General features: G+C 47.7%; 1 protein-coding gene across 2 annotated transcripts; it reads left to right on the top strand.

The window, feature by feature from the left end:
* Positions 1-106: 106 nt before the first annotated feature.
* On the top strand, positions 107-13,328 carry CHMP7 (charged multivesicular body protein 7). 2 transcript variants are annotated; one of them, XM_030312391.2, is made up of 10 exons: positions 107-632; positions 2,622-2,793; positions 8,545-8,730; positions 8,867-9,000; positions 9,884-9,932; positions 10,191-10,310; positions 10,597-10,695; positions 10,926-10,986; positions 11,473-11,652; positions 11,885-13,328. In XM_030312391.2, exons 1-10 carry the CDS (start codon positions 334-336, stop codon positions 11,935-11,937), a joined length of 1,353 nt encoding a protein of 450 aa, XP_030168251.1. In that variant the 5' UTR covers positions 107-333; the 3' UTR covers positions 11,938-13,328. The 2 variants fall into 2 exon arrangements, with proteins under 2 accessions (XP_030168251.1, XP_030168252.1); XM_030312392.1 differs by lacking the exon at positions 10,926-10,986 and having other exon boundaries at positions 260-632.
* Positions 13,329-13,639: the final 311 nt, after the last annotated feature.

The following is a 13,639-nucleotide window of genomic DNA, read 5'->3' as shown; positions in this document are numbered from 1 at the left end:
TCGCCAAACTCTATGATCAGTAGGGGGCGGGACGCGCACCTACCCGCCGCGCACGCGCGAAGCCCTTCTTTCCGCACAAAGACTGTGGGAGAAGGGGTCGGCGCAAGCGCTTTGAGCCTCTCAGAAAATAGGGTCATCATCACGCCTCCTGGCGCAGGGAGGGCAGAGAGACGCAGGCGCTTGAGAAGGCGCGGGACTTATTTCACGCTAGGGGTGGCGATGACGTAATGACAGAGGAGGAGGTAGTCAAGGAACGGAAGCCGGGAGGGAAGTAGGGCGGAAGGGGAACAGGGCCGGGGTTGTGTTCGGAGCCTTGGCGGGGCTGGGGTTCCGATGTGGTCCCCGGAGCGGGAGGCCGAGGCCCCAGCCGGGGGAGACCCGGCGGGCCTACTGCCCCCCGAGTGGGAGGAGGATGAGGAGCGCATGTCCTTTCTGTTCTCCGCCTTCAAAAGGAGTCGCGAGGTGAACAGCACCGACTGGGACAGCAAGATGGGCTTCTGGGCTCCGTTGGTGCTGAGCCACAGCCGCCGCCAGGGGGTGGTGCGCCTGCGTCTGCGGGACTTGCAGGAGGCCTTTCAGCGCAAGGGCAGTGTCCCGCTGGGGCTGGCCACCGTGCTGCAGGACCTACTACGGTGAGGGCGGGCCCGGGCAAGGGGGCGGGGGTGGCTCCCTGAGGGTACCGCGCCCATGCCGGGGTCTGGCCCGCAGAAGCAGGTCTGTGTGTGTTCAGTGGGCGAAGGAGGACGAGAAGGAGGCTGTGTTAGGGGTGTGGAGGGAGAGAGAGACGGGCATCTGGCAAATTGGGGGTCCAGGATAGTGCGATTAGATTAGATCCAGACGGTGGGAGGAGAAACCTACCTGGCAGAAGTGACAATGACTTGTCTGGAGTGGAATCCCGTTGTGTAGTTATTTTGTAGGGGCTTCCAAATTTGAATTACCCTGGACAGAAGGTCTATGAGATAGGATTTACTGAACTAAGGAAGGCAGGACTAAGAAGGCAGTCGTGGGGAAGAGGTCTGTGGGGGATCTTGCCAGCAGCCCCCAGCACAGGTCATGTGTCTGGCCTGTCTTGGCTTGTCCTTGGCACGGGCTGTTTGAAGCAGAGGACATAAAGGAGGTTGAGGGCTTCACCGAGTACCTTGTTGCTCTGAGAAGGGCCTGTAGGTGCTACCTGTGCGACAGGTGCAGGGTTTGGGAGATACCTGAGGCGATAGCATGGATATCTAAGGTACCTCACTTAATAGTATGCAGATACTTTGCATATCATCCCGTTTCATCTGACCTCCTCAGCAGTCCTGCAGGCGAGATGATAGAATTATCCTCAGCAGACAGAACAGGAGACTGAGACTGAGGTCGAGCGATTTACTCAGGTTTATACAGCTAGTTCGATGAAATGCCAGGACTGGACCCCTACTCTCCTGATTCTAAATCATTTGCACATCACATGGTACATATACTGAGAGCAGCCTGGCTAGCGTAGTACCTCCTTCAATGAATGAAGAAGAAAGTCAGTTTTGATGTTGCTTTGAGTTTTCTGCACTTCCTGATTTATCTCCCCGGTACCTTTCCATTGGCTGACATTGGCGGGACGAGCCGTTTCTGAAACTTCTTTTTTCTGAGAAAGCGTACTGTGCAAAGTTTGAGTTCCTGCCTGAAGCAGGATACGGAGGAGAACATAGCTTAAGTTGGTGAGGGACAAGAACAGTCTGGACTTCTTTATTGCGGTAGGACCTGTCCCTGCCTCTTCCCATCCAGAGACCTTTAAGACCTTGATATCTTCTCTCCCGGCTACTGGCACTCTGCTGACGTTTCCTGGTGCTTGATGGGGTCTGGCATCCAGAGAATTTTTGAGGAAGATAACTCTCCATGGAAGCAGCATAACATAGTAATTAACAGCTTTGCTTGAGGGCCAAGCGTTCTGGGCTCACACCCTGGCTGTACCACTTGCTAAATTATGTACCCCTCTATTTAAAGCTTCAGTCTGACCAAGTATAAGATGGTGATGATATCTGTAGTTAGGTTTCTTATGAGGATTTGAAATCCTATTCCTTATGTAGCCCGTTAGCATAGTGATTGGCCCATGGTAAGGGCTCAGTAAATGTAGCTGCTTATTACCAGTACCATAGAATGCTTAGGTCGTATCTCCACCCTAGCTCAGGAATAGCAGAAAACCTTTTCTCTGAACATCTTTGTGTATTTCCTCATGTCTTGCATTGACAGTAATCCATTACTGTTACTGTCATTTTATCATATTGAACTTCATTTGTAAACGAAGGTCTCAACATAGGCCTCATAGCCTGCTGTGCCTCTGCAGCCTTAGTGGAGCACTTGCCCTTTGGAGCCAAATTATAGTTCAGAGTTGGCCTCTCTCACCTCGGTCCCTCCATTTTCTCATGAACTAAAATGCCAAGGATGACATCCATCTCACAGAGTCATCAATGGTGCTGACAGCTGGAGCAGAAACAATGCTGCTCATAATAGCTGGCACGGAGTAGGTACCTGATAATGGTATTTATGATGGTGATGATCAGATTTCTCTCTCGGGGGAAGAGGGTAGGTGGGGACTGGAACGGGACATTGCATCAAGCCTACTACGTGTCCTTTTCTTTCTTTGCCTGCAGCCGGGGGGAGCTGCAGCGGGAGTCAGACTTCATGGCCAGTGTAGACAGCAGCTGGATCTCCTGGGGGGTTGGAGTCTTCCTGCTGAAGCCCCTCAAGTGGACTCTTTCCAACATGCTAGGGGACAATAAGGTTCCTGCTGAAGAGGTGCTCGTGGCTGTGGAGCTGCTGAAGGTGGGTGCTCAGAAGGGAGAGGTGATGACCGGATCCTCCACGTGCCTGTGTCTGTCCTTAGAAAAAGAGCATATCTTTTTTTACATGATGACAGAGTTGATAACTGACCTTTTGTAGCATTATTTAGTTGTTAGTTGGACTTGTGCATTTCAAGGGTGATACTCTGTCTAGGAATTGTCCATAACATACGGTTGATTATTTTCTGTATGCGTAGAAATTAGTGATAAGCTGAAGTGTAGAAAATTCTTTGCCTTCTGTAGTTTACTGGCAAGAGTTTCTCAGGATTCCTGAGGACCTTGTGACTTCAGCTTTGCCTTCCCTTAAATCAGCAAACCAAGTTCAGATTTCCTCTTCTGTGACTACACCCTTTCCCCTTCCAGCTTACCGATGGCCTTAGTGATGGTCACTGAAGAGGCCACCAGGCCTGTGGTCCCTTCATGCCCTCTTGGTCGGTCAGCTTCCTCCTGGCCTGTCTTCCCTAGCCAGCCTACAGCACGCACCCAGCTTCTTGCGGCTCCCCCGGTCCACCCCAGAGACACCAGCACTTGCACTGCCTTAGACCAACCCCACAGTCTGCCATCCCTGCCAGACAGAATCACGCTGTCACCAAGACTGGGGTCCCCTTCACAGTCCCCAGCTCCAGGAGGGCCCTCACATCCACTCTTCAGCCCAGTTTACTAGTCCTTTCCCAGCCTGCACTCACGTGCCTTCCATTCTCCCCTTCTGCGACTCTGCTGACAGTTCATTGAGAAGGTAGGATCTCCTGTCAGGCCTTCAGCTTTCTGTCCTACATCCAGTTTACGGTCTTCTGAGCCTTTCTTTCTCCCTAAGCTCAGAGGATGAAGTGTCCATCCTCTCTTCCACGTGTGCTCTTGAGTCTGTCCCTACACTGCTGTCCCCTTGTCCCATTAGCTAGCCTCTTGATCTGTACATTCTGTCTCCTATCTCCCTCTTCTTCCCCAGCCTCGAAACCTGCTCAGGTTTTTCCGATCACAGAATGACTCCTGTGTGGGACCCGGCCGCTGCCTAGTTAGTGCTCTGTCTCTCTCCTTCTTGACCAAGCTTTGTTGTCACCACTTCCTCACCTTCCACACGCTCTTTAATGCAGTGCACACCACTCCACCGAAACCGACTGAACACCGGGTAGCAGAAGTATGCTGTAGACAGACAGTACTTACTTTTTTTTTTCTTTAATGTTTATTTATTTTGGGGAGACAGAGTGCAAGCGGGGGAGGGGCAGAGAGAGAGGGAGACACAGAATCCGAAGCCAGGTCCAGGCCCCGAGCTGTCAGCACAGAGCCCGACGCGGGGCATGAACTCAGGAACCGTGAGATCATGATCTCGGCCAAAGTAGGACGCCCAACCAACTGAACCATGCAGGCGCCCCGACAGCACTTACTTTTGAAACTCACAGACCAAGCCCAACCTCGGGACCCTTGCATAGTCTCGGAGGCTTCCACACAGCTGGGGCCAGCTCTCCATCTTCATCCCTTACCCCAAGAGAGGCTCTGATTTCTTGTCACCTTGACAGACTCCCAACCCTCTCTGCCTCAGACTGAGGTGGGGATCTCCAGAATTTGCCACCTCTCCTTGTCTCTCACCATTGGACCGAGCAGCATGCTTCAAAGGAAGGGCTCTTCCTCCTTTTCCCACCCACATGGTTATCCTCCCACCTAGCGCCCTGACCTCCAGGACTTAGCCAAGGCCGCGCAGAAACCACAGGATGGTTTGCATGGTTCTGGGCCAAGCTCCGTTCCTCTTTGCAGGCTCTTACCTCAAGTGTTTTCCAACTGGAGTAAAGGGAGGTAGACCCATTTACCCCCACAGATGTGGTTTAGGATTCATAGTCTTTTGAGAGCAAAGGCAGAAAAGGGGGCAGGAATGGAATAAATAACCTAGATCTTCCAAGAACCAACAGTACTTTTTAACCACAGGGCCGTTTAATCTTACTTAAGTAGAAAAATAAATCTAGCTCCGCACCGACCTGGTTCTGTTAAGTCTATGCCCAGTTTACATCACTAAATAGAGCACTCAACACTTAAGCTCATTCCGTGACATATATGGTAACTTCACTGTCTTTTCCTGGGGTGGAATCTTGTGTTAATGTGTGAAACTGAAGGGTCTTATCTGGATATTTTTTTTAAAACAAAGTCTACTTCTGAGGTAAATTGATTTTTCCCAAGTCTGGCCACAGAAAGCCAATAACTTTTGATTTGATTTGATAAAAATAACCAAAAAGTAAAAATTGCCCGTAAGTTTTGCTATTTAAAATAATTATGCAAGGAAATGAATGTTTCCTTTCTGTTCATCCCATTTCTGTCTCTTTGGGTACATTCCTTTCTGTTCATGTGGGCACACACATGCGTGTGTTTGTGTGTTCACATATTTTCTTACTGATCCTGTCTCACACTGTTACTTTTTCTCTTTTTAAAAAATTTTTTTAACATTTATGTATTTTTGAGGGAGAGAGAGAGAGACAGAGTGCGAGCAGGGGAGGGGCAGAGAGAGAGGGAGACACAAAATCTGAAGCAGGCTCCAGGATCTGAGCTGTCAGTACAGAGCCCAGTGTGGGGCTTGAATCCATGAATAATGAGATCATGACCTGAGCCAAAGTCGGACACTTAACCTACGGAGCCACCCAGGCGCCCCCACACCGTTACTTTGTTTTATTTTATTGTTAGCATTTAATGCTTTCTAAAAATGTTATTTACTTGTTTACTTGTTTGTAATCTGTCTCTCCTACCAGATAGGAGATGTTCCATTGGCCCTGGAACTCTGGGAACAGTGCCTGCTACATAGTAGAGAGTCAATAAACATATGTTGAATAAATAAATGAACATGCCCATACGTACAAAAATATGTATGCACATACGCTCCATTTTTTTCCAGAAATAGAATCTTTATTTATTGGTCTGCAGCCTGCCTTTTTTTTTTCTTTACACTTATTAGTATAAGTATCTTTCCCTATATAATACAGATGTACTTCATTCCTTTGGATGGCTGCATAAAAATCTATAGAAGTGCCACAATTTATGCAATAGTTATGTCCACACAGATGGACATTTAAGTTATTCTAATTTCTCTGTTACAAAAAAAAAATACTTTGACAGCCTTGTGTGTACATCTATGTGCAGTACTTCCATTTTTATTTTTGTGGATTAATTTCTAGAAATGCTTATGCACAGAAATTGCCAAATTACTTTTCAAAAGTTTGTGCTAATTCACACTTTCATTCAGGTGTTCAGTGTCCCCACATCCTTGCCAGCACTCGATAACATGAGTCTTTTACATTTTGCCGGTACGACAAATAAAAATGATATTTCCTAGTTCGGATTTGAGCATCATTTCCCCTATCTGCTGGCCATTTATGTATCTCCTTCTGTGCGTTGCCTATTTATATCCTTTGCCTGTTTTTTAGTGGATTGTTTGTCTTTTATATTTATAGGAGTTTTTTTATGTATTAGGAGTAGATATAATATAGTTAGCATTAAGGATGTAAATATTGTTTTCCAGTCTCTTGTTTGCTTTTCGTTTTTATTTATGATGCCTTTTACCATATAGAAGTTTCCATATTTCTATAGTCACATCTCTAAAATTTTCCTTTATGGCTGCTGAATTTCTGGTCTTGCTTACAAAGTCATCCTCTACTTCAAGGTTAATTAGATTAAAAAAATTTTTTTTAATGTTTATTTATTTTTGAAGAAGAGAGAGACAGAGAGTGAGCAGGGGAGGAGTAGAGAGATAGGGAGACACAGAATCCAAGCAGGCTCCAGGCTCTGAGCTGTCAGCACAGAGCCTGATACGGGACTTGAACTCACAAACCATGAGATCATGACCTGAGCTGAAGTCGGACAGTCAACCAACTGAGCCACCCAGGCACCCCAAGGTTAAACTTCCCCAATTTAAATTTCAGTAATTTGGCATTTGTTTTTGTGTATCTGGTGAGGAAAAACTATTTTCTTCCAAGTGGATAGCCAGTTTTAACCTTTATTAATGTTGTTTACTGTTAATCTGTTGGTTGGATACCACACTGTTCTTACTACGTAGCTTTATAGTAAGCATTATTATTTGACAGGGCAGGTAAACCAAATGAAAACTTTAGTTTCTATCTTATTAGACTCTTCTGCTGCCTTTGACACTATGGACTACTTGCTTGTTAAAATTTTCCATTTCTTTGATTTTGTTGTCATTACACTATGGGTTCTTGGTGGTGCTCTGGGTAGCTCTTATGAGTTCCTTCATCTCTTAAACATTGGTCTTCGTTCAGCTTATTACTTTGCTTTCTGAATTTCCTTGGGTAACTCATTTACACTTGGGATTTTAATTACCTTCTATATGCTTGAGGACCTTCAGAGTCCTTTCATATATGTTCTGTTCTGGTGTCTCCCTTGAGCTTCAGATTTGTACCCAATTATCTGCTGTATGTATCTTCTTGAATGTACCTCAAGCATCCCAAAAAACGTGTCCAAAATGGAATGTTTTGTCTTTCCTGTAAAATATGCTTTTCCTTCTGTGTTCTTGCTATTAGTTAGTTAATAGCATCACATCCACCTTGTTACTCATGCCAGAGCCCAGGAGTCATCCCAGACTCGTCTTTCTCCTTCCACCCCATGCCCAGGTACCATGGACTGCTTGTTTTATCTTCTGAATTCTTCTTGAACCCATCCCTTCTCTGTCCCTACTGGCATTGCCCTGTTCGGTCTCTCCTAGTCTCTTGCATAAATGGTCTCTCTGCCTCTAAGCCTACTTCCTATAACCCACCCTGTCCCACTTGTCAGCTAGATCTGTTACTCCAGCCTTGGTATTTCCCTTCCATGACTACCCACCATCTGCAGATAAAGGACAGCAAAGAATCTGCTGCACCTTCTGTAAGAGAGAAGTGCTTCTGCTCTCTCTCCCCTTCCTGTCCCCTCCCATAAACACCTTATTGACTCATACTCTATGCCATTGCTCATGACCGTCCCTCTTCCTAAGATGCTCTTCCCACCTACCTCACCTAGGGACTTACTCACCCTTCAGAATTCTGCTCAACAACCATTTTCTCCCCCAAGCAATCTCTGAACTCCTGGGTATTCCTTCCCTACATTTCATAGCACTTTGTGCCTAATTCAGTAAATATTGTTTGCAGAGGACTGAGAGTAATTTCCATGTAGGAGGAACACGGTGGCATTGTTTCTTGAAACTTCTATTTCTTAGGCTATTCACAAAAACCCTGTCCTACCTGGTTGTCACATACTTCTCTCTTGAGACGCATTATAGACTCAGTAATGCTCTTGTTTGTAGTGTCAGAAGTTGGCATAAAAATGGAAAGACCAGCATTGGAAGGGACTACAGATGCCATCTCATCCACCTTCTTCAGTTTGTGAGAGGGATGCTGAGGACCCGTGAGACTGCAGGGCCAGATAGGCAGGGCCTAAAACCAAGCCTCAGGTCTCGGTCATGGCCGCGCCAGCACACCACACTTCCTCCTCCTTCCCCTGCCTCTCGGGAGACACAGAAACATAAAGTCCCAAATGGATGTGCAAGGACAGAGATATCATGTACCTCGTTTCATCCATATACACCAAATTTCCTCCAGGGTTTAAAAAACACAAATCCTTTTTCCTTTTCCAAAGCTGCTACTTCAGGGAGGGCAGGACCAGCGCTCCCTGCTCTTGTCCTGCACGATCACGGTTTGGAAACATGGGGTCGGGACTCTCTGGGCTCCATGAGGAGTGGCCAGGCCCATAAGCACATTCGCCTTCCCTGCAGGAGAAGGCCGAGGAGGTGTATCGTCTGTATCAGAACTCCCCTCTCTCCTCCCACCCTGTGGTGGCCCTGTCCGAGCTGAGCACCCTGTGTGCAGGCTCCTGCCCGGATGAGAGGACCTTCTACTTGGTGTTGCTGCAGCTGCAGAAAGAGAAGAGAGTCACGGTTCTCGAGCAGAATGGGGAAAAGGTATGGAAGTCCAGTTGTTCATCCAGTGACTCCCCAATGGCTTATTAAGTGTATACTGACATGCCCACCAGCATTCCTGCCTGGGACTTCTCAGCATTCGTGGTAGGGGCCCTAGTAATTTGTCCCTGTCCCTCAGATTGTGAAGTTTGCCCGAGGGCCACATGCCAAGGTCTCTCCTGTCAACGACGTAGATGTTGGGGTATACCAGCTGATGCAGAGTGAACAGCTGCTCTCACGCAAAGTGGAGTCCTTATCCCAGGAAGCAGAGAGGTAACTACCCCTGAGCTGAGCACCCTCCGACCCCCACCCCTGGCTGGCCCTCAGAGCCAGCAAAGCATTGGTGTCTGTGGGCTCTTTTTTTCTTTTTTTTTTTTTTTTTGAGAAAGGTTATTTATTTATTTATTTATTTTTACTAATTACAAAGTGCTAACTGCTCAATGCAGCAATTGTGCAAAATAGAATATCATAAAAGAGAAAAAATGAATTTTTATTCTTCCCCCAGAGATTACATCTGTTAGCATTATGTTTATGCACTTCCATGCTGGTATCCATTTAACCAGTGTTCGTTGAGCCAGGCCTTAACTTAGGGACTTGGAAATACAGTAGTGAACAAGACAGGTCTCTGCCTTCCAGGGTCTTTCTGAGGGATTCCTGCTCTTCCCCTTGGATGGCCATACAAGGCATCCCTGCTAAAGGCACATGAACACTTCTCCAAAAAGTAGGCTATATGGACATTGAATTAAAATGCTGTCTCCTTCTTACAGCAGGAGAAACCCAACATTGTGGGACAACCAGGGACTGTGTCCAAGGTCATTGTTGGTATTAGGATTTGATTCCTTATCTCCTGGCTTCCGAAATGGGAATCTGTTGTTAAGGTGTCTGGTTGGCACATTCTCTCTCCCCGTGGGCTCAAACAGCCTATCCTTAGTCAGTTTGCCTTTCTTGCACGCATATGTTCAAGTTTATGTCTCAGCTTGCTGCAGGAGTGTGCCAGTGGGCTGTTGGGCATTATTTTTCTAGCCTTTGGGTGGAATGGATTTGATTTTCAGATTTGAAACTACCTTACCTAAGTGGGGCTCTTAGGGACTTTTCAGGACACTACCACCCCCATCCTATGCCATGGTCATCTTGATCTGTCCCCTGTGTTTCATAGGTGTAAAGAAGAAGCCCGCCGGGCATGCCGAGCAGGAAAGAAACAACTGGTGAGTTTTCTCTTTTCCCCTCCAGCTGTGTACCTGTGCCCCGGGCTGGCAGTGGGAGGTGGTGTCCCAGCGGTTCAGAGCGGAGCTTGGGTCTCGGGGGGAGGAGTCTGCAGGTGGTCTGGGTACCACAGCTTGTTTTACAAGTGAGAGAGGAGGAGGCCTGAGATGGTCTTATCATGTGGGAAAGCCTTCCTCTGGCCCTCTGGCCTGCCTAACTGACCCTGACCAAGTCTCCATGCTCCTACCTCCCCCGTCCAGGCACTGAGATCTCTCAAGGCCAAGCAACGGACAGAGAAGCGCATTGAAGCCCTTCATGCCAAGCTAGACACTGTTCAAGGCATCCTGGACCGGATCTATGCCTCCCAAACAGATCAGATGGTAGTCACTGCCCCTCTGCTCCAGTACCTGGGTGGTCTCTCCGGGATACGTTCCTCATTCCCTCCACTGTGGCTTTGATGTTTGGAGGAGGCCTGGGTTTTTTCAAGATATGATTGGGATTTTGCTTTTCCTGTTGGAAAGTTTTGGCCTCGGTGAACATGGGAGGAATCAAGTGTGGATGTTTAAAACAAACAAACCCCCAAATTATCTTTTGGAGATGCAACACTATTGTATGTATTTTGCCCATTGTTCTTCATTTGCACTGATAACTTTGCTTTCTGTTTAGGTTTTCAATGCCTATCAGGCCGGGGTAGGAGCGCTAAAACTCTCCATGAAGGATGTCACAGTGGAGAAGGCAGAGAGCCTTGTGGATCAGATCCAAGAGGTACAGGAAGGGGCCAGGGAGGAAAATCACAGGAGGAAGTAACTGAGGGCAGGTGTGACTTTGCTATACTTCATCCTTTCCCAAACTTGACTCTTTACCTTGTGAATTTGAGGAAGATTTTTTGATTCTCAGATGGGGCAGCATTACTTGGTAACCCTGAACATTGAGACCAAAAGACAGACCTTCGAGATGCCGCTCAGTGTTCAAGGCCTTACGCTTTTCTCTTACAGCTGTGTGACACCCAGGATGAAGTTTCTCAGACTCTGGCGGGTGGGGTGACCAATGGCTTAGGTGAGTTGACATGACAGTTGTTTTCTTTCTTCCTTCCTAAGAGGCCTTCACTTGTTTGTGCTGTGATAGTTTTGATCACAGATCCACTTTTCCTGGTGCAGGCAGCACTCTCCTCTCTCTGGGGCTCCTTCGTGGCAGTAGTTAGAAGGAACTGTCATCCCCCTTGGTAGGCTATACTGTTGACCCCTCTGGACTGCAGTAATCTTGACTCATTAGACTTCTGAATGGAAGATCCTTCTTCAAGGGCAAGGGAAAGCAGGGTCAGTTCTGTGGTGTTAGCAAAATATACCCTCTAGGTGACTTAGCTCTGTGTGTGGGAAGAATATTTGCTTGAAGGCACCCTCTTCCTCTCAACTCACAGGCTTTTTTTTGACCTACAAGGAGGCCTGGATGTTTTTGCAAAGCTGAGCTTAGTTTTGCCTTTACTCAATCCTTGACTCATCCTCCCTTGGCTTTATGTGTTCTCATGTCATCTTTTCTTTGCAGATTTTGACAGTGAGGAACTGGAGAAGGAATTGGACATCCTTCTTCAGGATACCACCAAAGAACATTTTGATCTGCCTGAAAACCCCCCTGAGACATTTTATACCAACAGTGTGCCTAACCCTAGGATCTCGGACGCTGAACTTGAAGCCGAACTTGAGAAACTGTCCTTATCAGAGGGAGGTAGGGAACTGTATTCCCAGGATTGCTGGTGGGCACAGGGCCCTCTGGCTGACGGTAGCCAGGCACGGGGTTGGTGAGTCGCAACCCAATTGCTCAATTTGCCAGGGTGCCAAACCCCATAAGGGAGTTGTGGGCTCGTTATTTATATTAAGACTCAATCCTTTAAACACTGGGATGCTTTCACCTTAAAGATCCACCTGGCAGAGTATTCAGTCATTTCTTCTCCTTGCAGGTTTGGTCCCAAGCAGTAAATCTCCAAAAAGGCAATTGGAACCGACTCTCTAAAGCCATTCTAGGACCCTCAAGTGAAGGACCCTCATGTAAAAGAGAGACCAGGCTTGTGTGTGTGTACATAGTTATTTAAATGAGAAACTCTCAGAATTTGTTGGGAAGAGGAGGAAGGAAAACTACTCTGATTTATCTGGATGCTACCGCTTACTACAGGACAGATGTAATTGCTGGAAGCGTGCTCCCAAGGCGTGCTCCCAGCTGGTGTCATGGACCTGCCTTCTCATCTTTATAGTGCCACAATTTATACAGTTCTGTGTTTGACCTGTCGTCTCTCATAGCCTGCAGTTCTTGCCATTGGCTCCGTTAGGTTTGTCTTCACCCACCAGCTTTGTTCCAGCCAATGAAGGTGAAAGAGTTGCAGCCTTGCCAAATCAAAATCAGTCCCTTCTCCCCGCCCCACTGTTTTCTCGAGGACTCTGTAAGGTTGGGTAAACAACGTGTTCCAGTCTCCCTCTGGTTTCCTTGGTATTGAGAAGAATGAGAATCTAATAGCTGCCACTTGGTGGAGAAACATACAGTGTGAAAGGTTGTTGTCCTGTGGGGTCACTGGCCAAATTCTCCAGGTGTTCAGAGAAAGAGGTCACCCCTGAGTGTCAGAATCGTGACAGCTGGAGAGGGGGCTTGTGTAGTTGGTGGATGCTGCTGCCTCTTCTGTCTTACGCAGAAGATCTGCTGACTGCAGAGTTATTCTTAGTCTTTTGAACTTGAGGGGGAGAAGCCCAGGTGACCATAGGGCCCCAGGTGTCCAAACTCCATATGTTCTTTTAATGAGGCATAATCTTTGCCTTGCCCCCATCCTGGAGTAACTTCCACATAACTTACATGTGTGTGTCAGAACAAACCACACAACCACACACCTCCCCTTCTTGAGCCTGGCACACAACCATGGGTTCTTGGTTTGAACTTCAGAAGCATTTCACTTTGTAGCCCACTGCTCAGGGCAGGGGATCTGAGCCAGGATGTGCAATAGAAACAGAAGATTGTGGTCTTCCGCCATGTCTGCTGTGTGCTTCCCCGGTCCTGCGCTATACCTGTCCTGCCTCCTGAAGTCCTGTCTTCCTACTTCCTTTGATGCATTGGGGAGGATGGTGCAGGGGGGCAGACAGGAAGGTCTGAATGTTCTGGCAACGGGGAGGAGAAAGGAGGACAGCCACGCTGCCACTCTGCTGCCACAGTACAAGTATTTCTGCCTGGAGCCCTTTGCCCTGTCCCTCCTCCCTGAGGTGCTGTAGAGCCAAGGGAATTTGCTCCAGGCCAGGGGCATGAATTCCTGTTCAGCATTTTCTCTCCTACTTGACCTTGGTAAACTGAAATGTTGGGGGTGAAGAGAAACAATCACTATTTTTTCTTTTTTATCTGGTAAATAATTAAAAGAAAAAATCCGAGTGCTTGTCCTTGTCTCTTTTTACATCGTATGACGTTTCTTGTGCTGTCACGCCTCCCTGCTCCCACTTCCAGCAGACGCACACGCTGCAGGCTGCAGGAGAATGTGCAGTGCAGAATGAGCACCGTGTGAGCTGCCGTGTGAGCACCGAGTTGCCATAAGCTGGGCAGGAGGCCTGGCCGCTCTCACACGGATGCCCTTCTGGGGAAGAGGCATTGTTTGAATGGCCGGGGTTCAGGGCCTGTGCCATCATGTTAGCCATTATTTTCCATTGCCTGTTCTCTTCTAATGGCCCGATTCCTCTGCCTGTGT

Source organism: Lynx canadensis, chromosome B1 (genome assembly GCF_007474595.2).
Source record: "Lynx canadensis isolate LIC74 chromosome B1, mLynCan4.pri.v2, whole genome shotgun sequence".
In the NCBI taxonomy this organism is placed as follows: Eukaryota; Metazoa; Chordata; class Mammalia; order Carnivora; family Felidae; genus Lynx; species Lynx canadensis.
Note: the sequence above shows the minus strand (reverse complement) of the source record. Positions and strands in the feature narration are given on the sequence as shown.